The sequence below is a fragment of the Sus scrofa genome, chromosome 6 (assembly GCF_000003025.6).
Source record: "Sus scrofa isolate TJ Tabasco breed Duroc chromosome 6, Sscrofa11.1, whole genome shotgun sequence".
Lineage (NCBI taxonomy): Eukaryota > Metazoa > Chordata > Mammalia > Artiodactyla > Suidae > Sus > Sus scrofa.
The window spans coordinates 28,847,521-28,871,763 of NC_010448.4; the positions used below are offsets into that span (position 1 = coordinate 28,847,521).

General features: G+C 46.3%; 1 protein-coding gene across 7 annotated transcripts in view; it reads left to right on the forward strand.

Annotated features, from left to right (window-relative positions):
* SLC7A6 (solute carrier family 7 member 6) overlaps positions 1-24,243 on the forward strand; it is a 41,358-nt gene that overhangs the window by 12,724 nt on the left and 4,391 nt on the right. For all 7 annotated transcript variants that reach the window (XM_021094156.1, XM_021094151.1, XM_021094155.1 and 4 more), the window contains 8 exons: positions 1,110-1,668; positions 13,541-13,666; positions 15,974-16,118; positions 16,720-16,843; positions 17,056-17,159; positions 20,664-20,760; positions 23,410-23,559; positions 23,682-23,865. In XM_021094156.1, coding sequence (XP_020949815.1) covers positions 1,146-1,668; positions 13,541-13,666; positions 15,974-16,118; positions 16,720-16,843; positions 17,056-17,159; positions 20,664-20,760; positions 23,410-23,559; positions 23,682-23,865 — 1,453 coding nt within the window. In that variant the 5' untranslated portion in view covers positions 1,110-1,145. The remainder of the gene's footprint in view (positions 1-1,109; positions 1,669-13,540; positions 13,667-15,973; positions 16,119-16,719; positions 16,844-17,055; positions 17,160-20,663; positions 20,761-23,409; positions 23,560-23,681; positions 23,866-24,243) is intronic.

Consider the following 24,243-nt stretch of genomic DNA (forward strand, 5'->3'; position numbering starts at 1 on the left):
GCCTCGTCTGCAACCTACACCACAGCTCACGGCAACACCGTATCCTTAACCCCCTGAGCAAGGCCAGGGATCAAACCTGCAACCTCATGGTTCCTAGTTGGATTCGTTTCTTCTGCACCACAACGGGAACTCCAAGAGAAGCCCCCCCTTTTTTTGACTGCACCCACAACACGTGGAAGTTTCTGGGCCAAGGGTTGAATCTGAGCCACAGCAGTGATAATGCCAGATCCTTAACTCACTGTGCCACATGGGAACTCAAGAAGCCTTATGGCTTTGATTGGATGTCAAGAGTCCTGGGTCCTGTTTTGTGGGAATCTTTTTGTATCCCCAGGTTATTGTGAGAAGAGGAAAGCAAATAAGCCAATAGCAAAAGAGTCCCACATTAGGGGGCCCTCTGGTCTTGTTATATTATCCCTCTTTTCGGGGCACATTGGAACAAACTGTTGAGTGGGCAAGTAGCAATGTGGGAAGTCAGGTGGGAGTTGAGGACACAGCAACACCCAGGTGTGTTTTCATGGAGGTTCTCTCCTTGGTCCAGTCTCTGCAGTAAACATATGCCCTTGTCTCAGCATCTTCCTAGCACTTCCCACCACCTGTTCATGTTCTTTGCTGGCTTGAGAGTAGCTCCAGACCTCTCCACTTCTGGCTGTTGATGTTTGGGTGGAGATCCGTGGGTATGGAAACTGAGATGCCCAACAGACTGGCTAGGGCTGTGACCCTGGTGCTGGCACTCTGGTCTTCTCTGCAGGGCAGGTGTGCCAGTTTTGAGTTGGTAAGAAAAGAGCAAAATCTACATCTGAGGGAGAATCCATGCTATGGCTAAACCCAATGCCCGCCTACCCTGGGTGTCAAGCCAGGTACCTCTTGTTGGAAGTCACCCTCATATCATGCCTGAGCATGTTATCTTTTTTGGGGAGCTGTGGAGGTCAGCCTGCCTCCATTTCTCTGTCCTATAGTGAGAATGAGACAGGCTTATTGTCTTTAGGCCTGTGTATGACTCATGCTGTCCCCACACAAGAGGTGGGCAGGGAAACCTGCCTGCCTCGCAGGTCTAAACTAGAGCCTTATCAGCTCCTACCCTACACTGACATACTTATATTCTTTACCAGGCCAGAGTAAACACAGGTGTGAAGGAACCAATTGCCATGGAAGCCGGGGAGCTGGAGAGCCCCCAACCCACGTACCATCTTATTCCTAAGGCCGGCCAGCCCAGGGAGGAGGAAGATGTCAGCATGCTACCTCAGCAGTCCGCAGAAGCTATGCAGCTGAAGAAAGAGATCTCTCTGCTGAATGGGATCAGCCTGGTGGTGGGCAACATGATCGGCTCAGGAATCTTTGTCTCACCCAAGGGCGTGCTGGTCTACACTGCTTCCTATGGGTTGTCACTGGTCGTATGGGCCATTGGTGGGCTTTTCTCTGTTGTGGGTGCCCTTTGCTATGCCGAACTGGGGACCACCATCACCAAGTCTGGGGCCAGCTATGCTTATATTCTTGAGGCCTTTGGAGGCTTCATTGCCTTTATCCGCCTCTGGGCCTCTCTGCTAATTGTTGAGCCCACCAGTCAGGCCATCATTGCTATCACCTTCGCCAACTACATCATCCAGCCCTCCTTTCCCACCTGTGAGCCCCCGTACCTGGCCTGCCGTCTCCTCGCTGCCGCCTGCATGTGTAAGTCTGAGGGTTTAGTCGGAGGAGTATGTGTGGGGGTGGGGGTTACTTTTTTTTTTGTCTTTTTAGGGCCGCACCCACGGCATGCAGAGGTTCCCAAGCTAGGGGTCCAATTGGAGCTGTAGTCACCGGCTTACGCCACAGCCACAGCAACACTGGATCCGAGCTGCGTCCGTGACCTACACCTCAGCTCACGGCAATGCCGGATCCTCAACCCACTGCTGAGGCTAGGGATTGAAGCGGCATCCTCATGGATGCTAGTGGGGCTCCTTAACGGCTGAACCACGACGGGAACTGCAGGGGTTACTTTTTTAATGCTAATGATACTTCATATTTGAATAGCATATTTTGCTTTTTTGTGGGGAAAGAGTGGTATCTCACCTATTGAAGAATTAATCTCACAAGTCATTTTTTTCCTGAGATAAATAAGGGTGAAGGATGGTGATCGGGGAAGTTTGAAAATGTTTGTGGCTTTTGGTGCCTCACATTCCTTCCACTCTTGGCTGTCCCTGAGTTCTGCTCCCCAGTCTATGTGACAGGTTGGTGCATGTCTTGTCAGGTGTTTTGATTGGTGTCAGCATCACTGGTTGTAACTTAGCACAGGAGAAAACCCTCAGTGCTGAGCCCTTTATTCTGCTGCTCTGAAAAAAAAAGTTATTTTGTTTCCCAGCTTTTACTCCTAAACCAGTGTAAAGCCATCAGTGAGGAAATGGGCTTCTCTAGACTGTGATGGTCCCAAGGCATTTTATCCCTCAGGCTCACAGCAGAACCCTTCCCTCCTGCTGCTGCCGCAATTTGCAGCCCATTCTGAGCAGCAGGCACCACACCAAAATGGCTTTTTCCCATTGGTGTTTCAGATTTCTTTACACTGACTTTGTAAACAAGCTCTGTCTGCGGTCAGCGAGGAAGGTGGCTTCTACCCTGTATTTGGGTTTCTCAGAACAGGACCTGAGTGATTCCAGTGTATCTGTCTTTATTTTCCTTTTTCTCTTATGAGGTAGTAAGGAGGAATTCTGTGTGAAATTGCTGAAAGGGAGAGAATATTGTGAACTTGGTCTAGTAAAGCTAGTGTTTTAGCTGAGAAGTGGCCAGAAATCCCTGTGTTCCTTAGCACTGTGCTGCCAGAGGCACTTAATTATACTCTGTTCTTTCCGTATCTTTGCTTGCAAAAGCTTTGGCAGTATGTGTAGTTTATCCACAGTGTTAAAAATAGACTGAAAGTACCTTGGAGTTAGCAATAAAGGATTGTACAATATGCTGTGCCTCCTGACTCTAGGGAATTTATTAAAGACAGATGTTAAAGGGAGCGCCTCCACAGAAACCCCTGGGCGGAGGGAAGGTGGGTACTCAGCTGATTATCTGATAGGGTTTTGCTTGGGGAATCCTACCTGACTGAGTTCTCTGAAAAAGGGGATAATTTTCTGATTATAAAACACATTCATTAAGGAGAAAATTAAATTGGCCTCAAATCACCTATAATCTACCACCAAGAAATGAGCACTTTTAATAATTCAGTTGCATCTTCATTTCTTTCTGTTATGTGGAATTAGAACAATACTTTGCACATTATATTCTGCTTTTTAAACATAAGTATATTATGGATTTCTCTCCTTGTGAAATGTTCTTCAAAAGAAACAATTTTAGTAGTATTTGTCTTTTTTTTTAAATTAAAATATAATGCATAGGCTGTTATAAAAAAATGCCCCCCCCCAAAAAAAAAATAGAAAAAAGAAAGTTAAGGAATTCCTGTTGTGGTGCAGCAGTTAATGAATGAACCTGACTAGTATCTGGAGGATGTGGGTTTGATCCCTGGCCTTGCTCAGTGGGTTAAGAATCCGGCGTTGCCATGAGCTGTGGTGTAGGTTGCAGATGTGGCTCAGATCCTGCATTGCTGTGGCTGTGGTGTAGACCAGCCAGCAATTACAGCTCCCATTTGACCCCTAGCTTGGGAACTTACATATGCTACAGGTGCAGCGCTAAAAGGATGAAAAAAAAGAAAAAAGAAAGTTAAAAATCACCCCTGATTTTATCTCCCAGAGAACTTTTGTTACTTTTTCTGTGAACTACCTTTCAGTATTTTTTTTTCTGTGCTTATCCATCATTTTTTAAAAAAGTACACTTGGGAGTTCCCGTCGTGGCACAGCGGTTAACGAATCTGACTAGGAACCATGAGGTTGCAGGTTCGATCCCTGGCCTTGCTCAGTGGGTTAAGGATCTGGCGTTGCTGTGAGCTGTGGGGTAGATTGCAGATGTGGCTCGGATCCCACGTTGCTGTGGCTCTGGCATAGGCCGGTGGCGGCTATAGCTCCAATTAGACCCCTAGCCTGGGAACCTCCGTATGCCGCGGGAGTGGCCCTAGAAAAGGCAAAAAGACCAAAAAAAAAAAAAAAAAAAAAAGATATATATATATATGTATATAAAGTACTCTTAAGATCAAACTCTTTGTGGTTTATAAACTATATTTTTTAAAAATTAATATTTAATCCCTTTTATCAGTTATTCTTAGAAAACATGGTTTGGGACACATAAGTAGTTTCCAGGAAATGTAACACAGTGGTTAAGATCACAGGCTCCTGGGTTTGATTCCAGTTTTACCATCCAGGAGCTGTTGACCTTAAGGAGATAGTTAACTGTTGCTTTAGTTTTCTTATTTGTGAAATGGGACTATTGATTGTACCTATCTGAAAAGATGGTTGTGAGGAATAAATTAAACAATGTACATATAGTGCTTCTGGCATATAGTTAGTGTCTTGTAATATTATTAAAAATAATGTGGCTAGGAGTTCCCGTCGTGGCTCAGTGGTTAACGAATCCGACTAGGAACCATGAAGTTGTGGGTTCAATCCCTGGCCTTGCTCAGTGGGCTAAGGATCTGGCGTTGCCATGAGCTGTGGTGTAGGTCACAGACGAAGCTTGGAACCTGCGTTGCTATGGCCCTGGCGTAAGCTGACAGCTTCAGCTCCAATTTGACTCCTGGCCTGGGAACCTCCATATGCTGAGGGAATGACCCTAGAAAAGACAAAAATATAAAAAAATAATGTGGCTATGGGAAACCTTTGTGTATAAATCATTTTCAGAGTTTTTTCATATTTTATTAGGATAGAATTATATAAGAAATCCCTGTGTCTAAAGAATTAAACTGTTTCAAATTTCTTCATTTGCTTTCTAAAAGAATTGGTGAATTTGTACTCTTGATTCTGAGCACCTGAGAGTGCCTATGCATTGGTCCTGTGATGGTTTCAGATTGAATTCCAAGAATAACCCAGTCAAAGGGCACCATGTACATAATTTTTCATATAAAGATTTTTTCGGAGTTCCTGTTGTGGCAACAGTGGTCAACGAACCCGACGAGGAACCATGAGGTTGCGGGTTCCATCCCTGGCCTTGCTCAGTGGCATGGGGATCCAGCATTGCTGTGAGCTGTGGTGTAGGTCGCAGATGCAGCTCGGATCCCGAGTTGCTGTGGCTCTGGCGTGGGCTGGCAGCTACAGCTCCGTTTAGACCCCTAGCCTGGGAACCTCCATGTACCGTGGGAAGCGGCCCTAGAAAAGGCAAAAAGACAAAGAAAAAAAGATTTTTTTTTATTAAATCTTTTTTCTTCATGATTTTTCCCATTGTTTTTTGTGCTTAGTAATAAGTCCATCCCCATACCAGGAACTGATCTTTTGACTGGAGAGAGACTTCACCTCTTAGAAATGCGGAGTCATGGTATCTCATAACTTCTTTCTTTCAAATATACTTGTAGCCAGATTACTCAGTATTTGAATTCCCGCAACTCCCTATCCCCGAATCCAAAGCTTTTCCATAAAGCAGGACTGAAGGCAGGAACTTGTCAGAGATGGGGCCAAATCATAAAATCTTGTCCTATCCTTACAGACTAAGTTTGTTTGTTTGTTTGTTTGTTTGTTTTTTTTGCTTTTTAGGGCCACACTTGAGGCATATAGAAGTTCCCAGGCTAGTGGTCAAATCTAAGCTGCTGACCTACACCACAGCCACAGCAATGCAGTATCTTTAACCCACTGAGTAAGGCCAGGGATTGAACCCGCATCCTCATGGATCTTAGTTGTGTTCGTAGTCTCTGTGCCACAGCAGGAACTCTCAGACTAGGTTTTAGGACTCAGTTTACTTCTCCTCTTGGAAATTAGGGTGTGGAATCAAGCTGATATATCAACTGACAAAGCTAGGTGTGCTGGAGGGATCCTCCTGGGACAGGGGTAGCATGGAGAGCAGCCTGGTCTCAAGAGACATAGATTGGAAGGAACCAATTATAACAATTAGAGGAAAAAACAAAGATCACTGAATCTTGGGGTGAGGTAGGAGAATTAAGTTAGTTTTGAAACTGAGATATGAGAGGGATACAGGTTGTTGGTTGGGAGACTGACAAAAGAAGTTAGATCCATGTCAGACTAGATAATTAAAGTTCCATCTTTTTTTTTGCTTTACCCTCAGCATGTGGAAAAAGTTTCATCTTGGGAGACAGGGCCCAGGTAGTTTCCATATAACTAACTGTAAGCTGGTGGCCCATAGGCCAGACTTAGCCCACAGATAAATTTGTTGGGCCTGCACAGTGTTCTAAATAATTTTGAATTACTTGCCAACGTTTAAAAATTGGGATTTGGAGCTTCTATTGTGGCTCAGTGGGTTAAGGATCTGGTGTTGCTGCAAGCTGTAGCGTAAGTTGCAGGTGCGGCTTGGGTCCGATGTTTCCATAGCTAAGGCATAGGCCTCAGCTGCAGCTCCAGTTCAGCCTATAACCTGGGAACTTCCATATGCTGTAGGTGTGGCATAAAAAGAAAAAAAAACAAAAAACAAAAAAACGAAACAGAACTTTCCTTTTCTCTTGATAATTGAAAAGTTCTGGCAAACGTGGACCATATTCCTGCCTGACATAATCAGCCACTACTCAGCCCCATTTGAGTAGTGGTTATTCCTTTTTTTTTTTTTTTTTAAATTCAATGAATTTTATAGTTGTACAACCATCTGGTTATTCCTTTAAAAGAAGCTTATTTGGAGTTCCCACTGTGGCTCAGTGGTAATGAAATCGACTAGTATCTGTGAGGACCGGAGTTTGATCCCTGGCCTCACTTAGTGGGTTAAGTGTCCAGTGTTGCCATGAGCTGTGGTGTAGGTCACAGATACAACTTGGATCCTGCGTTGCTGTGGTTGTGGTGTAGGCTGGTGGCTGCAGCTCCAGTTAGACCCCTAGCCTGGAAACCTCCATATGCTGCAGGTACAGCCCTAAAAAGACAAAAAGTAAATAAATAAAAGGAGCATATTCTCCCATTCACTCCAGTCCCCTACTCCCCAACACCCCTTCTTTTTTTTAATATCCAGATAATCTTGCTGTTGCTCATTTATATTACCTTTTTGGGCCCTAGAGGCATTGCTCTTTCAGATCCTGGCTTTCAGCAGCTCAGTCCCAAGTTATACCAACAGGGAGCTAGATTCAAACTGTTTTTTGTTTTTTTGGGTTTTTTGGGAGATTTTAGGTTGTCTTAAGCTACTCATTATGTTAGAGCAGCGATTTTCAATTGGATGTGAGTTTGCCCCCCACCAGGAGACAGTTGGCAAGATTTGGAGACTTTTTTGGTTGTCACAATTGCTGGAAAAGGGGTGCTGCTGGCATCCAGTGGGTAGAGGTCGGGTGTTTTGGACCATTGTATAATGCACAAGACAGCCCTTTGCAATAAACTTGTCTGACCCAAAATATCAGTCATGCTGAGGTTGAGAAACTGTCTTTGTTCTCATACATATTCTGGGACCTTGGACTCTTCTGTGGTTGGTAGGGTCTCAGGCTGCCCACTGAACTCAGTATGCTGAGGGGCTCTTACTCACTTACGTCATGGTAAGGGAAAATGGCACTTCTTGAGGTCCATAAGCCGCTTCTTGGGAGTTCCCTTGTGGCACAGTAGATTAAGGATCTAGTGTGGTTATTGTGATGGTTCTGGTTGCTACTGTGGTACAGGTTTGACTCTGGCCCTGGAACTTCCACATGCCATGGGGGGTATGGCCAAAAAAAAAAAAAAAAAAAAAAAAAAATCACTTCCTGACAAAGTGACTGGCTGTATTTTCAGCAATCCACATGCCCAGCGTTGTAGGAGTACTTGATTTGCCTGCAGAAGCATGTGTTTCTGGCTTAGGTCTGGTCAGAGCATTTATCTTGGTGGGATCCTCTCTGTTATGTAAACTCAAATACAACACTGGAGAGTACTTGCCATGAAGGTTTCAACATGGAAATCAGTTCAGCAGTGATGCATCGGCAGAGGTCCACTCAGCACTGAGGCTCCATTGACCCTGAGGGTTGGTTTGGTAAGGCTAATAGGGAAGGAGGAGGAGGAGGAAGAAGGGGAGGGAGACTGTCAATGGTGAGACTACAGTGAGGAAATACTGCGTGATGCCTGAATAGCTTTCCTATTGCCTTTTGCTGTCTTGGACTCATGTCTGGGCAGGGTTCTGAGTAAGACGGCTACTCTTCCCTATTTGGTCAGTTGTTGCTATGGATTGATGGTTTTCATATTCTGACAGTGACAGGCCTAAGGAGTACTGGTCTTGACCAGAATTACTCAAAGACCCTGGACTCTAAACCTGTATATAGTTTGAATGTTTCTATAAGACTAAATGTGGAAGTTCCCATTGTGGCTCAGCAGAAACAAACCCGACTTGTATCCATGAGGATATGGGTTTAATACCTGGCCTTGCTCAGTGGGTTAAGGATCCAGTGTTGCCATGATCTGTGTTATATGTCACAGACATGGCTTGGATCCCATGTTGCTGTGGCATAGGCTGGCAGCTGCAGCTCTGATTAGACTCCTAGCCTGGGAACTTCCATGTGCCACACTTGTGGGCCTAAAAAAAAAAAGACTAAATGTGTATATTTGTGTAGTTAAAAACAAGGAGGCTTTTAAAAAAGGAATGTATAGGAGTTCCCATCGTGGCTCAGTGGTTAATGAACCCAATTAGTATCCTTGAGGACTCAGGTTCGATCCCCGGCCTCGGTTGGTGAGTTAAGGATCCAGCATTGCCTTGAGCTGTGGTGTAGGTCACAGATGCGGCTCAGATCCTGTGTGGCTGTGGCTGTGATGTAGGCCAGCGGCTGTAGCTCCGATTGGCCCCCTAGCCTGGGAACTTCCATATGCCCAGGGTACGGCCCTAAAGAAACAAAAAAACAAAAAAAAGGGGGGGAGGATGTACATTACATATTCATACACATGCCAAGTAGTAGCTTCTGATTTCGAGATCTCCATTTGGAAGGGTTTACCTCTCCTGGATTCTTCTAGAACATTTCTCTCGTAAGAGAATTGTCAGTGTTTTTTCTGCCTTTTTTTTCTTTTCCTACTTTGTTGTCGTTAAGGATTGTGCTCATTGACGTGACTGGAACTACAGTTGCAGATGCCAGGCCACCTTCTCATCTGCAAGAGAGTGTAGTATGAGAGACGTAGTTCTTTTTGAGGGCAGGATTCAGGATTAGTTTGGATTTCAAAGAACTGAAAACCAAAAGCAGCATGGTGCTAGCATGCTGAATAATTAAAATTTATTTCTCTTACATGTTAAAAGTGGACAGCGTGAGGCTGGTAGGATGACTTCATAATTCTTCAGGGAGAAAGATTCCTTATGTTTTACTGCTCTGTCATCCTCAGTGTGTGACTTGTGGCTGGTGGCTACTCAAGCCTTAGTCATGCCTATCTATGTTGTAGCTGACAGGGAGGACAAAAAAGGCACCTCCCGCCCTTCAAAGATACTTCTGTAAGGTCTCTTTGTGTGAACTTTTGCTTACATCCCTGGGATTAGAACTTAGTTACTTGGCCATGCCTGCCTGCAAGAGAGGCTGGGAAATGTCAGTTTTGTTTTGGGCTGCTGTGTCTCCAGCTAAAATTTCTATTACTAAGGAAAGATGGAAAAACTTGATAGAAGGTATGTAGCCATCTTTGTCACCAAGAGACTTTAGGGATTTTTTTTCTGCTTTGGGCTTGGGTCTGGATCTGCTGTTTGAGTATTTCTTAGCAATAAGCCCCTAGAGAACCTGGAAGACCCTCTCATGGGTCCCACACTCATTGGTACAGGCTTTCCAGCAAGGAAATGAGGTCAGTGGAAAACGGAGGGCTTGGATGTTTTCATTGCGATAATTGAATCTGCGTACCTGACTGCCAGGCTCAGCCAGTTGTCTTGTGTTTGAGCTATGATCGAGTCTTTGGTGTTAGATGGGGATGGAGGTTCTGAGAGGCATGAAGAGGTGGGGATCAGATGGTGAAATTTTGTTTCTTAATTGGAATCAGGAAAACATTTGAGGGACTTGGCTTCTGCTAGGTAGGCTGTTCTTGGGGCTCTCTGTTCTCTGGCAGGGCTGGGAGTCTGGTGAGGCAAGCAAGTCTCTTGGAGCCAGCACTGAAGCATGCGCTCACTCTCTGGTTTGCCAGCTCGTCCCCTGACAGTGAGCACCTCCTTCAATTTTGTGCCCTCGGCTCCTTACCTTACTCTACTTCTGGCCTTGCTCCCTGGCTGCACATTGTTTTGTTTTATTTTGTTTTTTAAATTTTATTCATTTATTTGCTTTTTAGGGCTGCACCCGTGGCATATGGAGGTTCCCAGGCTAGGGCTTGAATTGGAGCTACACCACAGCCACAGCAACACGGGATCCAAGCCGCATCTTCGACCTACACCACAGCACCACAGCTCGTGGCAACACCGGATCCTTAACCCACTGAGCGAGGCCAGGGATTGAAAACGCAACCTCATGGTTCCTAGTCAGATTCCTTTCTGCTGTGCCAGAACAGGAACTCCTGCACATTGTTTTAAATTAAGTAGTTTTATTTATATTAAGAAAGAAATGGAAGTTCCTGTTGTGACTTAGTGGGTTAAGAACCCAGCTAGTATCTGTGGGGATGTGGGTTCCATCCCTGGTCTCGCTCAGTGGGTTAAGTAATCCAGCATTGCCGTGAGCTGTAGTGTAGGTCACAGATGAGGCTCAGATTCCGTATTGCTGTGGCTGTGGCTTAGGCTGGTAGCTGTAGCTCCGATTTGACCTCTAGCCTGGGAACTTCCATATGCACCAGGTTTGGCCATAAAAAGCAAAAAAAAAAAAAAAAAAAAAAAAAGGGAAAGAAGTGTATGCGCACAGTAAATAAGTCCAAGTGTAAAAGGGTGTACAGTGCAGAAGTCTCCTTTTCAGAGCTTTGGTCTTCCTGAGGCAACCGCTATCACCGGGCTCTTTCACATCCTTCCAGCTGGTCTTTTAGAAGGGGCACTGCAGGGCCTTCCATGAGGTGCTGCCTTCACTCATTGAATCTCACTGTGTGCACAGAGGCCCAAGCCATGGGGGCAGTTTGTAGCAGGAGGGAAGAAAGGAGGAGCAGAAGTCAGAGGAGGGAGGCCCTGTCAATGGGCTGAGGAGTCTGTCAGTGTCCCTCCCCACCCTACAGCCACATCTTAGTGCTACAAACCAGAAGCACAGTGAGCACAGCTGGGACACTGTTGAAACAATCTCTTCTCCCATCTTTCTGTCTCTATTTCTCTTTCTGTTCCTTTCTGTCTCTGCCTCCTTGTCTTTGTCTCTTACCTGTCTCACCTCTGCCTCTGTGTTCTGTGTATTTCTATGTCCTTCATCAGTCTTTTTTCTCATGAGCTGCTTTCTCTTCTGCTTCTTTTTGTAGTCCTGCTTCCTTCCTCTGCTTTCTCGTGGTTTTTGTTCCTCTGTCACAAGGGCGTGTATGTGATTTTGACTTGCTCTGGCTCCTGACTCCGTTGCTATTAGATACGTTCAGTTTCTTGATATCTTGACTCCATATTTTTGGGAGAGCTAATCAGATAGGCTCGGCTTGGGTCTGTTGTCAGGCTCTATCAGCCACGATAGGGCGGGGGGAGCCACTCCCAGGAAAGGGCCTAGCAGGTGCTTGAAAACGTGCTTACTGTATTGCACAGGGCTCTGTGGCTTACTGGTGGCTAACAACTGGGTAATCCTCATGTTAGCTGATCTAGGCTTGGCTCCACATAGAGAACGTTGATTACCAGGGCAGGTCTCTGGGAACACCTGCCAGCAGTGTGTACTCCTTTGGCCTTCTCCCCTCCTTCACCTTGGCCATTATTTACTGTCTCTACCCGCTCATATGACTGACTAGTAAGCACCTGTGTCTTTTGCCAGAGTACTGTGTGAAAACTCTTAACGTGCCACAGAGGCTGTCCAGCCACCTGTGTTAATATCCATAGGCTGGCCCTGGGCTCTCCTCTCTAATTGAGGGGAGGCCTGCCCAACTTTTTGACAATTGTGTTGCTCCAAGGGGATTGGCAGTTAGGTGAAACTCATCACCATCTTGATTCCAACCAGGGTTCATCAGTTCCCATCTTTGCTTGGCATTAAGAAAACAGTATGCTTTTGGATCCCCTTAAGAATTTGTAGTCTTCTTGGGGAAGTACCACCCAGATGCCTGAGGATGAGAGACAGACCTTCTTGAAACAGATGTCTATATGACAGTAGCATGAAGTACTAAGTGTGCTGTGAAGCGAGAATTCTGTAGGGTTCAGGGAGAGAGAGCTCAGCGAGGGGCTGGCTGATAGATTTGGGCAAAGTTTTACACAGGAAGTGGCTGAGCTAGGCCTTTAAAGTGGGAGTTGATATTGGCTATGGCGGGGGGGGGGGGAGGACATTTCTTTTATGTGTTTATTTGGCACCAGTAAGGCGAGAGTCTGGGTGAAGGAGAAAGTACAAACATGGGTAGGAGTAAGTAGAGGTGGCCTGGAGGATGAGCCCCAAATTTTGTAATAACATTTGAGGTTCTTATAAAAGTTCTGTTTTTGCAGGCTAAGGGCAGTACTTAGAGGTGTCCCTGTGCAGCCCCTTGGGTACTACTCTTGTGTCCTCTCCATGGATCAGAGCAGTCCCTGTTTAGCATAAGTAAGGTGGCAGGACACCACAGCACAGGGCCCAGATATCACTGAGGTACATGAAGAACTGGAACATGAAGTTAGCAGTGCTGATGCCAGCTCACTCTTCCATGGGCCCCTCCAAGAATCGGGAGGTTTGGATAGGAGTGGGGATGGGGGAGATCAGTAGAATCCACGTGAGCTTGGGAATGGTAGTTAGCCTCTCTTAACCTCAGTCGCCTCATCTAAAAAATGGGAATAGGAATGTCTTTTCTGGTTGGGAGACTTAATTGAGAGGATATATGTGAAATTGTGAGGCACATGACAGGCTTTTTAAAAATAATTATAAACAGGGAGTGCCCATTGTGGCTCAGCAAGAACCTGACTAGAATCCATGAGGATGTGAGTTTGATCTCTGGGCTTGCTCAGTGGGTAAAGGATCTGGCGTTACTGTGGTGTGGCGTAGGCAGGCAGCTACAGCTCTGATTTGACCCCTAGCCTGGGAACCTCCAGATGCCAAGGTGCGGCCCTAAAAAAAAAAAAAAAATGCATATGCAATATTGTCTAATTCCTAGGTGACCTGCCACCTACATGCAAATTGACTTCATTTGGTGATGGGCCTCTCTTGTCCTCACTCTCTAGTGTGGCCATGGAGAGGTCCTGTGTCCCAGGTGGTTTGAAACTCTGGGAGTCTGAGTGGGGGAGAGTGAATGAAGTCTACCATTTTTGGGCCTGAGGGGAATTTCCAAAAATAGTCTGACTGTCAGAATGTATGAATGTATGAATATGTGGTCATACATGCCTTTGTATATTTACTTATCAACAGTGATGGGATATTTATGGGATCTCTCAGCTTGGCAGATGGGGGATGTCTACCCATTTGTCTGCTCTGGTTCTGACCGGTCCACTGGCCCCTTTGCCTTAGGCAGACAGGTTAGAGGATGTGCTTTGTAAAGAAAGGTTGCGTGTCTGTGCCTTCAGCTCAAGCCTGCTGCTGACTTTATGGTTTTCTTCCTAGGTCTGCTGACATTTGTGAACTGTGCCTATGTCAAGTGGGGCACACGTGTGCAGGACACATTCACTTATGCCAAGGTCCTGGCACTCATTGCCATCATTGTCATGGGCCTTGTTAAACTGTGCCAGGGTAAGAAGGGCCCAAGGTGGGAAGAAGGGTGGGTGACTCTGGGAGTTCCCTTGGATTCCCTGAGGAGGATGTGGAGACTCTGTTAGCTTTATTGCTCAGCTCTTTCTGTATACATGTTAGACTGTGTCAGTGAGAGCAAGGAACTTATCCTTGGGCCAGTCTGGCTTAGCCAAGTGGACATGAGTTATTAGCCCCTCTTTCAGGGTTGCTTTTTCTTTGTGAAAGTGGGGAGCACATCAAGAAGCCAGCCAAGGTCCTAGGAACTTTTAAAACTTGGGTTGTAATTGAGCCATAAATCAGTGGGGATTGGAGTTCCCTTCATGGCTCAGCGGTTGGCAAACCTGACCAGGTTCCATGAAGATGCGGGTTTGATCCCTGGCCTCACTCAGTGGGTTAAGAATCCGGTGTTGCTGTGAGCTGTGGTGTAGGTCGCAGGCACAGCTCGGATCCAGCATTGCTGTGGCTGTGGTGTAGGCTGGCAGCTACTTCTCCGATTTGTCCCCTAGCCTGGAAACTTGCATATGCTGCGTGTGGGGCCCTAAAAAGCAAAAAAAATTAAAAAAAAATAAAAAATCTGTGGGGATAGAGTGAGCCCTACTCTGGTTCCTGTTTTTTCAGTCTGTGACTGCCGGCAGTGAGGAGAGAGGCTTGGCCCTCCTTGAGAAGGGTGGGAGGCGAGTATGAGGCAGGGAGATGGGGTGTAGAAATGAGTGGTTATTTTGTAACCTTTAATTTTCATTTGGATTTGTTCTTATTTAGCATTCCCATACAAAATCAGCTATCAGGGAGTTCTTGTGGCTCAGCGGAAACAAATCTGACTAGTATCCATGAGGATGTGGGTTTGATCCCTGGCCTTGCTCAGTGGGTTAAGGATCCAGCGTTGCTGTGAGCTGAGGTATAGGTCGCAGATGCGGCTCGGATCTGGCATGGCTGTGGCGTAGGCCAGCAGCTGTAGTTCTGATTTGACCCCAAACCTGGGAATTTCCATATGCCTTGGGTGCAGCCCTAAAAAAAAAAAAAAAAAAAAAAACCCAAACTCAGCTCTCAGCAAAATATTAAAATATTGTGAGTTTGGCACTGACCCAGACTTCTGAGGAAGCCTGCTGTCACCCCCTGCAGAAAGCCTAGACCCAGCCCCAGCACTGTTCAACTCCAAATTGTACTGACATTTTTCTGCAGCTGAAGTTGCGATAAAATGAAACACTCTATCAGTGAAAAAATAAGTGTCCTGGGTTAGTCTTAGGCAGCTGGTCCACACCATTATGCCCATGTGCCAAGTTAGTACAGCCAGCCCTCTGGATGTTCCTAGAGTCTCAGAAACTTCTTGGGGTCAAATTGGGTAGTTGAGTAATTCTCTCCTGAAGATCTGTGCCCTTGGAAATGACTGCTGTGTGGGATGACTGACACCCCTCAGGCTCAGAGTCTCTGTTTTTCCTCCTCTTTGCTGCCCACCCGGCTCTTTTTGTCACATTGAGTGCTGGGTCTGGGCTTTCTGCAGGGGGTGACAGCAGGCTTCTTTAGAAGTCTGGGTCATGTTAAAAACCCCAGTGTGTCCGGAAGGTCTCTCTCCTGGACAGCTGGGTGCTGCTCCCTGGGCTTTCAAGTTGGCGATCTCTAGAGGCCTCCAAGGAGAATGACAGATGTCTAGGCTGGCAAGGGTGGAGGTGGCCCAGGCCTACACCTGGCCCAGTGAGAGATAAGACCCCAGTTCTTGTGTACCTGTGATTTCCTACCCCACACCGAAATACCCATGGTAGAGTAGCAGAGTTCTCTCTATGAGACAGGAAACCCATTTGATCAAATTGTGCAGTGGGCTGGCCCAAGAGAGGTAGTTCTATAGGAAGATCTAATTGCTAATGAAAAATAACTCATTTTGTGAAACAAGGTTCTTTCTAAAAATAGGAAGAGCTGTGGCCTGCCATGCGGTTTCTTGCAGGAAATGGAAATTTATTAGGGCTTTGGAAAAGGTGTTAGCACTTCAGAAGGCCTCCAGGAATGCCTTTGTTTTTCTGAGATTGGCTAGTTCTACTAAAGGGAGATGAACTGTCCAGAGGGTGTGGGTGAGGTGGTAAAGTGGGGGGTGCTGCTGGTGGTGGTTCTTTTGGTATTAAATCTTTTTTTTTTTTCCCCTCCCTGCCCTCTTGCTTTTCCCTTCTTTTCTTGACCATCCTCCTTTCTTCTTTTTTCCATCTTCCTCTCCTTTTTCTTGCTGCCCCTCCCCCTCCTTCCTCTTTCCCTTATACCCCTGTCTCTCCTCTCCTTCTTCCTCTTTTCCTCTCTGCACCCCACCTACCTTTGCCCCCACAGGACACTCTGAGCACTTTCAGGACGCCTTTGAGGGTTCCTCCTGGGACATGGGAGATCTCTCTCTCGCCCTCTACTCTGCCCTCTTCTCTTACTCAGGTTGGGACACCCTTAATTTTGTAACAGAAGAAATCAAAAACCCAGAAAGGTAAAGGCGGGATCCCACTCTGGCTCCCCAACTTGGCTGGAACTCATGCTGATAGTGGGCACACTTGCCCTCTTCCCTCCCTTGCTCCCTCTGTCTCTCATCTCTTCTTCTCCCTACACCCCCTTCTCTAGCCTGGAGGGATTAGGGGCCAGGATGGGAAAGAGTGAAGGTGGGAAAGCCCCTGGCTCCTTGACCTCATGTTCACGCTGGAGGATCCCAGGTTCCTTCCTGGAGGAGAGGTCCTTTAGTGTGCGACACTGATCAAGCTGGGGCTGAGGTATTAAGACCTTGCACTGAAGCCTGGGGAGCCAGAAGCTTATTCTGGGCAGCCAGGTTCCCAGCCTGGCCTCCAGTCCCTGGAGAACACTGGGGCAAAATCAAATATTGATCATCAGTCATCTTCACAGAGAAGAGTTTCTTTCTCTCTCTCTTTGAGTAGAAAGACTGAAAGAGCCCAGAGCCTGGTACTCATACCTCCCTTAGGCACTGTGGGGAAGAGCAGTCAGCCTCAAAGACCCAGAGGCCAGGGAACCCCTGGGTGAATTTCCATCCCCCAAGGAGAGTTTGGTTCTAGGTAGTCCTGTCTCACTTGTCCTGACAGAAATTTGCCTCTGGCCATTGGGATTTCTATGCCAATCGTGACGCTCATCTACATTCTGACCAATGTGGCCTATTACACAGTGCTGAGCATTTCAGACGTCCTTGGCAGCGATGCCGTGGCTGTGGTGAGTCTCTTGGGATCTCCATTTGCTTGTCGTCTTGTAATACTTAGTAGCTCCATCTCTGTTTCTCCAGCCACTCCGGCTCGGCCAGGAAGAGACGATGGGTCTGAGCAAGAGGGTGGGCTGTTCAGCAGTGACTGTTTTTGTCCTGAGGGATGCAAGAGGTGTGGAAACCCTGTCCTGCACTGATGGCCCTTTCTGTGTTCTGTCCCCAGACATTTGCTGACCAGACATTTGGCATGTTCAGCTGGACCATTCCCATTGCTGTTGCCCTGTCCTGCTTTGGGGGCCTCAACGCATCTATCTTTGCTTCATCAAGGTACTGTGTCTCTGCTTCACTGATTACAGACTACAGAACAGACTGCAGTGTTTAATTCTCTGAGGCTCTAGGTGAATCTATCAGAACCCTTCTTTCCCTCTGTCTCTCTTAGACACGCAGAATGTGTTTGTGTGTATGCTCGTGTACATGCATGTGCTTCCTTTTGTGCAAACATTTGTGTGCTGGTAGCTCACATTGCCATCTGAAGTGAGTACAGATTTGTAATAGGTAGAGGGGAGGAAGGCAGTATCTTGGAGTCATGTTCCTGTCAGGGTCCAGACTCTAGGCTCCTGGGGTTATGCTACACAGGATTCACTCCCATATGAAATGATTATTGAGGAGTTCCCGTCATGGCTCAGTGGTTAACAAATCCGACTAGAAACCATGAGGTCGTGGGTTTGATCCCTGGCCTTGCTCAGTGGGTTAAGGATCCAGCATTGCCATGAGCTGTGCTGTAGGTCACAGACGTGGCTTGGATCTCTCATTGCTGTGGTTGTGGCATAGGCCGGTGGCTACAGCTCCGATTAGACCCCTAGTCTGGGAACCTCCATATGCCCTGGGTGTGGCCCTAGAAAAGACAAAAAGAAAAAAAGAAATGATTATTGAGAACTTGCTGTGTCCCACGTACTGGTATAGGGTGAGTGCCCCTCATGGCTCAGGAGACACTGAGGCCAACGTGTAGGCTCCGGCTCTTGCCTCTGTGCAGATACTTACCTGCGAGAGCACAGTCCTTCCAGTTGTTTCAGAGAGTGGACCGTTCCTACCTTTCCAGACTGGTTGTGCTATAGGTCCCAGGGTGCCCACACTGCCCCTCTTCTGCAGCACTTTGCTTCATCACTTGGCCCTTCTTTTTGGTATATGTTCAGTTGGAGGTAGCTCTGCTCTCATTTCCACTCAGAGAAATGACAAAATAGCAAATTCTCATCTACCTTTTTCTTACTGGACATACTTCTCGAGGGAATGGTTTACATTTTGACTTGTCTTGCTCTTTTCTACCATAGGTAGGCTTCTGATACCTAAAAAATGTTCTTATCAAAGGTACCAGTGGAGTTCCCTCGAGGCGCAGCAGGTTAAGGATCCGGCATTGTCACTGCTGTGGCTCAGGTCCCTACTGTGGAACAGGTTGGATCCCTGGCCCAGGGAACTTCCACATGCCGTGAGCAGCCAAAAAAAAAAAAAAAAGAAAAAGAAAAAAAAAAGGTACCAGTGACCTCCTTCTTAGTCTGCTTTTAGTCCTTATCCTACTGGACTCCCAAAGCAAGAGATGTTTACCATCTTCTACTTGTGAAACTATTCTCATGGCTTCTGTGACACTCATATCTGAGAGGAAGTCTTCTTTCTTCTACTCATCCTATAAATGTTGCTATCCTGAGAGCCAGGCGTGTGATTGGTGTTCAATAAATATCTGCCACATGAACAGATAGGAGGATGAATTAATGAAAGAAATAGTTTTGTCCTGTTCATTCTTCTTAGTAACTTTGATACACCAGTCCATGTACTTGGGGCCTCTGTGGGTCAACCAGGGTAATAGAAAAATCAGGTGTTATAAAAGACTATGATGTCATCTTCCCTCACCACAGCTTGGTGTGGCCAAAGTTATACCCATGTGGCTTTTCATAAGTTTCCCACCCAACAATTTTGTTTCTCATAGCCTTACCCTTATTGAGGCCTAAGACATCCCAACTGACTGCCAATTTTCACAAATATGCAATTCCCATTGTGGCTCAGTGGGTTAAGAGTCTGATTAGTATCTGTGAGGATGCAGGTTTGATCCCTGGCCTTGCTCACTGGGTTAAGGATCCGGCGTTGCCAGGAGCTGTGGTGTAGGTCACGGACATGGCTCAGATCTGGCGTTGCTATGGCTATGGTATAGGCTGGTAGCTGCAACTCTGATTTGACCCCTAGCCTAGGAACTTCCGCATACTGCAGGTGCGGTCCTAAAAAATAATTCAAAGAAGGAAAATTTTTTTTCCCCAAATATTTACATAGTGGGAACATTCTAACCTCACTTGGCTGTCTTGTGGCATTGACAGGATGAGAGTGGGGGTTAGGGTAGGGGACTCAGAGTAAGAATCTGGGACTGCACATAAAGGGGACTGCAGAAATGTCAAGGTTATGCACAATTATTTCTGCCTGTGTTAGCTTCTTCACGTTTTCCTTATTACTCATCTGGCTATCTTTGGTTTTGTTCTAGACACCTTTGCCTCACTTATATATTATCCTCTTCCAGCATTCCCTCTGCCATTTTCCTTCTCTCTTTTAGTACAAATATTTGATCTTGTGAGCCAACTCCAACATCTAAACTCCAACATCTTAACCTTTCAGATGATGCCATCAACTCTTGTGACTCCACCTGCATGACGCATAAGTATCTCAGACTTAACATGCATGCCGAGTGTGCTTTGTCTCCATTTGTGATTTGTGGACTATCAGTCTTCCTTACTTGCCTCTTGACCTCATGATTTTTCCCTTGGTGTCCACCCTTATCTCCCAGCTCAGATGTGTGCGCACACGCAGAAGGTCACCAGATTTGACTGAGGTTGTCCCATCTGTCTTATTCTCGCCTCTGCCAGGGTGTCCACCCACGTTAAGGCTTCTTCTTTTGTGGAACAGGTGTCATGGAGGACCTTCTTGTCTGGCTTTCTCCCCCACCCTAGCCTCAATGATGCCACCAGAGTATCTTTGTCAAATCTGGTCAGGCCCTTACTTCAGAGCCACACCTGGCTTTTGGTGTTTGTTCAGACTTCAGGGCATGGCATCATGAGCAGGTTTTCCCATCACTGTCCTCACACACTGTATCCTGGGATTATATGCATTCTAATACCAACCTTCAAAAGAGGCTACACTTCATTCTTCTAAGCCTATTTTGCCTTTGCCCCATCCTGTTTCCTCACCCAACGTTTACCTTCTGGAAAACCTCAACTCTTCTTCCCAGGCCAGATAGGGTCATCTCTTGTGAAGCTTTTTGTTCCCTAAGATCACCCCTAAGCCTAGTGAATGCTATGTTCTCTATGATGCTGCTGACTACAAGCGTGGTGATTCATTTTTCTGCTGCCCTGTCGATAGGGCTGTTTAGGTGCGGAGAGGAAGCTTGGGTTGTCTCTGTGAGCCCCAGGCTCTCCCTGACTTTTCATGTGTCATGAGCTCAGGGAAGATATATGGAGGGCACAATGAGAAGTCTGGTCGCCCTTCTTTAAAACCCATTATGTTAAGTAGGAAATTTGTGGGGTGGCAGAGTGGGGGCACCCCTGGTGGAGTGGATTGGGGTGCCATTGGGTGATGGCAGGTGTGTAGCTGAGGGCCTGGGGTGTCGGTGGGCGACAGTGTGGTAGGGCATTCATGGATAATGGTGGGGACATGCGTAGGTAAAGTTGGGCAGGTTGGGAGGTTCCTGAGAGCCTGCCCCCTGCTTCTTCCTAGAGCTAAGCCTAGTTTGTCTGAGTGAGGAGTATGGCTGCATGGCTGAGTACAAGGATCCTCCTGACACATTTCTTGTCCTTCCAGGTTGTTCTTTGTAGGATCCCGTGAGGGCCACCTTCCTGACCTTCTGTCCATGATCCACATTGAGCGTTTTACACCCATCCCTGCTTTACTATTCAATGTAAGCTGTGCTGGGAGTGTGGGGATTGGACATATCTGTGTGATACTCTTGCTAACTTTATGAGTAGTCTGGTTGGGGGGAGGTATACTAGTTTCTTGGGACACTTGTTGAGCCTCTTAGTATTTCTTCTTTTTTCTTAAAACTTTTTAAAAGTAAAATAGATTAGAGAATGCAAATGCTACAAAAGAATATAAAAATTAATTTGTAAGTTTTCTATATTTTCCTTCAGTGGCTTCTTTTTCTCTCCTTCTGCCGTCTAGCTTCTTTTCAAAAAAAAAAAAAAAATCATATTTGGAGTTCCCTGTGGAGGAGCAGGTTAAAGATCCGGCATTGTCACTGCAGCAGCTCAGGTTGCTGCTGTGGCATGGGTTCGATCCCTGGCCCAGGAACTTCCACATGCTGCAGGTGTAGCCAAAAAAAGTAAATCATATTTGGAAAAGCCAGTCCAGTTTTACACCAGTTAGCCTAGGGACCTCTGTTCATATCATAGGTATTATAGATTTATATAGAGTAGGTGGCATTCAAGTGTTTTATTCCAACAAAATCAGTAAATTATGAAGTATTCTGGCAGACAGAAGGAGTCTTGAAGAAGGACCACCTTTTTCTAATTTGCACTAAGGTATTATATATGTAAAGGCAAACAGAGACTCTGAGAAAGGCCTTACTCCAAGATTTGAAAAATAGTTCATTTTTGTTGTCATTTAGTTCTTTTATGGTTTTATTACTTAATTTTAAGTTTTGGATTCAGCTGAAATTTATATTTTGGAGTATGGAGTGAGGTAGGGATTCACTTAATTTTTTTTCTCAAATGGCTAGCCAGATATACTAGTACTATTCAGTATTTGTTTGTTTATTTCATTTTTTGGCTGCCCTGTGGCATATGGAGTTGTTGGGCCAGAGATCTGAGCCATAGTTGTGACCTACATTGCAGCTGTGGCAACGCTTGATCCTTTAACCCACTATGCCAGGGTAGGGATCAAACCTATGTTCTGGTGCTGCAGAGATGCCACTGATCCCATTGCACCACAGCAGGAACTCCTATTCAATATTTATTAAAGAGTCCATTTTTCCACATTTTTCAAATTTTTATCTTATAAAAATAAAATCTGAGTTTTTCAGTGCTTCATATATACCAAGTGCAGTGATCTGCCCTTTAAATGTATAATCATCTCAACTCACCCTTCCATCAGCACCAAGCTTCCTTATTTAGCTTTATACTGAATTATTTGAGAACTAAAGAGGGGTTGAGGAGTTCCCGTCGTGGCACAGTGGTTAACGAATCCGACTAGGAACCATGAGGTTGTGGGTTCGGTCCCTGCCCTTGCTCAGTGGGTTAATGATCCGGCGTTGCCGTGAGCTGTGGTGTAGGTTGCAGACGCGGCTCGGATCCTGCGTTGCTGTGGCTCTGGCATAGGCCGGTGACTACAGGTCCGATTCGACCCCTAGCCTGGGAAGCTCCATATGCCGCAGGAGTGGCCCAAAGAAATAGAAAAAAGACAAAAAAAAAAAAAAAAAAAAAAGAGGGGTTGAGGGTACTTCTTTAGTTCCCCTCTTCCCCCTGGAATTCTAATGGCAATTCTCATCTGCTTATTTGTCTTGATAAACTTTGATACTATTTTATCAAAATAGTAAAAATTCCTCTCAATATTTTGATTGGGATAGCACTGAATTTATAAATTTACGGGGGCAGTTCCTGTTGTGGCTCAGCAGGTTTAGAACCCAATGTTGTCTCTGTGAGGATGCAGGTTTCTATCCATGGCCTTGCTCAGTGGGTTTATGATCTGGCGTTGTTGCAAGCTGTTGTGTAGGTTGCAGATGCGGCTTGAATCTAGTGTTGCTGTGGCTGTGGTGTAGGCCGGCGGCAGCAGCTCCTGTTCGACCCCTAGCCTGGGAACTTGCATATCCTGCAGGTGTGGCCCTAAAAAGGAAAAAAAAAATTTAGGGGAGCTCTGACATCTTAGCCTTTAATCACCCTCCACTCGACTTTTCTCATCTAGATACAGAATCCCCTTTCTCTCTCTACGATGGGCTCTTTTTGTTTTAAATTCTTTATTGATAATATGGGGGAAAAGATAGGTGGGAGGAGCTCCACATTCTTAAAGTTTAAGCTAATCTAACCTTGTCCCAGGACTCGAGGCCCTGCCTCCTGTCTTCTAGGACTCTTTTGTTCCAGAGGGTAGATTCAGTCATATTTCTGCCCAAAGGTATGGATCCGTTGCTAATCTGCATTTCTAAGGCTCCAGGACAGTGAGATGGTTCTGGAGACACTGGCTCCACTTGTATGCCAGGTAGTTGGGACCCACATGTAACAGTCTCCAGAAGGCACAGCACGCTTCATGTTGAGGTTGGTGCATGCAGTGAGGAGGGCCTCAGTGTCTGCCATCAGAAGGGAAAAGGAGTCTAGCTTGTTACTGAAGTGTTTGCATTGAGTGCAGGAAGGGCCCCCAGCAGAAGAGGGAGAGATGATGCCACCTTGAAGGCTAATATGGACAATGGAATTCTCTGATGCCAAGGGGTCACTGAGAAGAATTGGAGGTCATCTGGTGAAGCTAAATCAGCAGTCAGCATTGCCAACTGCTGGATGGTAGTCCCCTGGGTAACCTGATGGTGACAATACCTATTCCTCCCCATCAACCTCTCCCGCTCCAGTGCACCATGACACTCATCTACCTCACTGTGGAGGATGTTTTCCTGCTTATCAACTACTTCAGCTTTAGCTATTGGTTCTTCGTGGGCCTCTCTGTTGCTGGACAGCTCTACCTTCGCTGGAAGGAGCCCGAGTGGCCCCGGCCTCTCAAGGTCAGTGGCCCTGGGGAAGGTAGGAGGGGTTGGCCATCTCCCCAAGGTGACTTCTTTCCTATACCCCATCTTCTCATTCCCTCATCTCACTTTACCTAATATCTCACCTCCCTTTCTTTCAGCTGAGCCTGTTTTTTCCCATCGTGTTCTGCATATGTTCCTTGTTTCTTGTGATTGTGCCCCTCTTCAGTGACACCATCAATTCCCTCATTGGCATCGGTATTGCCCTCTCTGGGGTCCCTGTCTACTTCCTGGGTGTTTATCTGCCAGAGTCCCGAAGGCCACTCTTTATTCGGAATGTCCTTGGTAAGTTTCTCTTTGCTCATCATACGCTGGCCGTGTGTGTGTGTGTGTGTGTGTGTGTACATGAAGATGCGTGCACAGGTGGGTGTGGTGGCCATCAGCTTCCCTATACTAGTAATACACTGGAAACCCAGCTGCCTCTTTTGATCTTGACATGATTGCTTTAATTCTGACTTTAGAGTCCAGTTTAGGGGTAAAACCCTCCCTCCTGAAAGTGCAGTCCCCTTTTAAGATGAGGAGTCATGCATCAGACTGTCTGGTTGGGTGTGGGATGGAGAACAGTGAGGCTTGCTGTGGGTGAGCTTGGCCCAGGGTACCTAGGGGACAGGTGGGGAGGGAACCATGTGCTTTAATCAGCCTTATTGTGTTCAGATTGGGGCA